The 3,064-nt window shown below is 42.4% G+C and overlaps 1 protein-coding gene across 1 annotated transcript; it reads left to right on the top strand.

Moving 5' to 3' along the window:
* Window positions 1–274: 274 nt before the first annotated feature.
* LOC102219986 (C-C chemokine receptor type 9-like) lies at window positions 275–2,634 on the top strand. Its single transcript, XM_005798527.3, has 3 exons — window positions 275–375; window positions 498–553; window positions 1,312–2,634. The coding sequence occupies exons 2-3, from the start codon at window positions 503–505 to the stop codon at window positions 2,347–2,349; spliced, it is 1,089 nt and encodes a 362-aa protein (XP_005798584.1). The 5' UTR covers window positions 275–375; window positions 498–502; the 3' UTR covers window positions 2,350–2,634.
* Window positions 2,635–3,064: the final 430 nt, after the last annotated feature.

Here is a 3,064-nt window from a genome sequence, read left to right as displayed (position 1 = left end):
CAAAACTGAACAAAGAAGACCTGATTAAGAAACCCTGCTGTACTCCCATCCTGTTGGCTGTACTTCTGTAGGTAAAGTTTAGGTGTACAGTTGTGTGAAAGTTTTCAGAAATACACCTAGTAAAAATTGTTCTTTTGATACGTAAATGTTTTCCCTTTGTATTCAGCTTGAACTGTTATCTCAGCAATAACGGTTTTGTGTTGTTTTTCTCTGCTGGGCTGAGACAGAGATGTGGGGATAAACGTTAACACGTGATTTTGTGGTTGAAGAGAAACCATATAAGCAAGTGAAGATGATTAAGTTGACAGCTGTTCAACACTGACAGGGACGTACTTCTGTCTCCAGGTTCCTCTTTCTGACATTTCTACAAACTGGGTAAATCTATTTAAATTCTTTAAAACAAGTTTTTAAAATGCATTTCTCTAATGTGTAACAGTTGTTTTTTTGTTTTTTTTACAGTGTTGGTTAACTATTTATCCTTTTCTCCTTCTTTTTAGGTCAAATGGAATTAACAACTGCTTCTATGCCTCTAGACACATCTACTGTGTCCACTGTAAGTACCACTTTACGATAAAAACCTTTGAACATTTTAACTAAAAAACACTGACAGCTTTTCTCTAGTTGATGTACTGTGTATCTGAGTGGACTTAACAGTCTGTAGCATAACAAGGCGAGTCTTATTCTGGTATTTCATTGCATTGCTCTATAATTAATAAAACTAACCCAATTTGCCAAAAAAAAAATCCATGTTCCTTTTCAATCATTACTCGTGTTTGACAGCAGACATGTGCTGCGCAGTTAAATGCCACAGGCAGTGTCATAGCCATGTCGGCAAACAATGGAAAATCAAATTTTCCATTGTTTGTGAAAACCTAAGCCCCCCCACTGTTTTATCTCTGCCCTACATCTAAACGTTGAGCTGCTGGGGTATTGAGTTCTGCAGCGGGCGCCCCTTTCTTGAGCCCCTCAGGATCATTCACCCCCTCAGGCTTGGATAGCAGCAGGAAACAGTGCAGTTGTGTGGTTTCTCCTGCACAGACACAACACCTGCACCTGACAGCGAACTCTTGGTTAGAATGTACGTCACAGACAGCGTTTGATGTACCTTCACTATGTTCCCACCAGATGTGGGTTATGTTGTGAAACCCTCTGCTGTTGATGGGTTGACTTACTCACAGAGAACAGAAAAATATGCACCACAGAAAGCTACAACATCAGTGGGAAAGGCTTAGAGATAGTTGTGCAAAACATCTTTACTGTCTTATATAAAATACTTGTTTGAAACTAATTAAGAAATCTGTTTGCCAACAGACTCCTGATTATGACGGTTGGCCAACTGATGAAACCGGCATGTGTGACAGACGTTGGGTCAGGGACTTTCGCAGCCAGTATGAGCCACCTCTCTTCTGGATCATCTTCATCCTTGGGTCTGTGGGTAACCTGCTGGTGGTTTGGATTTACCTCACCGTGCGCAACCGCCTTAAAACAATGACCGATGTGTACCTGCTGAACCTGGCTGTGGCAGACCTCCTCTTCCTGTGCACGCTGCCCTTCTGGGCAGTTGACGCCATCAAGGGCTGGGATTTCGGGAGCAGTTCTTGCAAAATAGTGTCTGCTCTCTACAAGATCAACTTCTTCAGCAGCATGCTCCTCCTCACCTGCATTAGCGTGGACCGCTACATCGCCATCGTGCAAGTAACCAAAGCTCAGAACTTCAAGAAGAAGAGGTTGTTTTACAGCAAACTTGCTTGTATCTGTGTTTGGTCTGTCTCCATTATCATGGCCCTGCCTGAGTTTATCTTTGCTGAGGTGAAGTTGGACCCAGAGGAACAATCCTATTGCACTATGGTCTACTGGAACAATGCATTCAACCGTACGAAGATCCTGGTGCTGTCCCTGCAGATATGCATGGGTTTCTGCCTTCCTCTGCTGGTCATGTTTTTCTGCTACTCTGTCATTATCCGCACACTCTTGCAGGCAAAAAGCTTTGAAAAGCACAAGGCCCTCCGTGTCATCTTTGCCGTTGTGTTCATGTTTGTTTTCTCCCAGCTTCCTCACAACACCCTGCTGATTGTGGAAGCCACGCAGGCAGCCAATACCACAATTACAGACTGCGCCATTGTGAGTCAAGTTGATGTAGCCGGACAGATCGCCAAGAGTCTCGCCTTTACTCATGCCTGCCTCAACCCCTTCCTGTATGTCTTCATTGGAGTTCGGTTCAGGGAAGACCTCATGAGGATGGCTAAAACTTGTGTTGGTGGTAAAGGAGGGCTTATTAAAGTCCAGGCAGTTCCCAAACGTCCCTCTATCATGTCAGATACTGAAACTACCCCAGCCCTTTCCATATAGATGCCTGTTTTCCAAAATACTACACCTGAGACCTGAGCCTAGTAATCATATTTTAAATTGTATTCCTGATGCATTAATTACCACAAGCAGATGAACAATAACATTTACAGTTATGAAAACCACAAAGATGTATTCATATTCTGACAATTATGGACGTATTTGTTCACTGGGACAACTGTATAAACTGTATTAAAATGTAAATATTGTGCTTTTTTAAATCTTTCCATCATGCATTTGTTGCGTGCATCTGTAAATGTAAAAAAACCCATTAAAGATCCAAAGAAATAAAAAAACAACTCGTTTTTTCATTGTGCTTTAGCCCTGCAGAACAAAACAGTAAACGGAAGGACTCAATAAATGAATGCAAAGTGATGAGGTCAACAATATATTTTTGAGAATGTCTTTGTCTGCTTTCACTGGTGTAACGTATTTTGTGTGGTGGGTGAAACGGCTCCTATGTGGCTGCTTCAGTCCACAATGTTTTCGATTTGACTTGACATCCGCTTCGTGTAGTGCCAGTCTGGGCCATACTATGTGCTGACACTTTTCAATTGTTGGAGCACATTTGGTTATGACTTGGCAGTTTCACTGTTTGCCAGTTTACACACTGATGAAAGACGTTTCTCATATTGACCTCTTAACGGCTGCACCTCAGACGGAAGACAGACAGACACACAAGTTCAAAACTGGCCATGTTTGGTGCCAAGTGTACTCT

Source organism: Xiphophorus maculatus, chromosome 21 (genome assembly GCF_002775205.1).
Source record: "Xiphophorus maculatus strain JP 163 A chromosome 21, X_maculatus-5.0-male, whole genome shotgun sequence".
NCBI lineage: Eukaryota > Metazoa > Chordata > Actinopteri > Cyprinodontiformes > Poeciliidae > Xiphophorus > Xiphophorus maculatus.
This window is presented reverse-complemented; position numbering and strand designations above follow the sequence as displayed.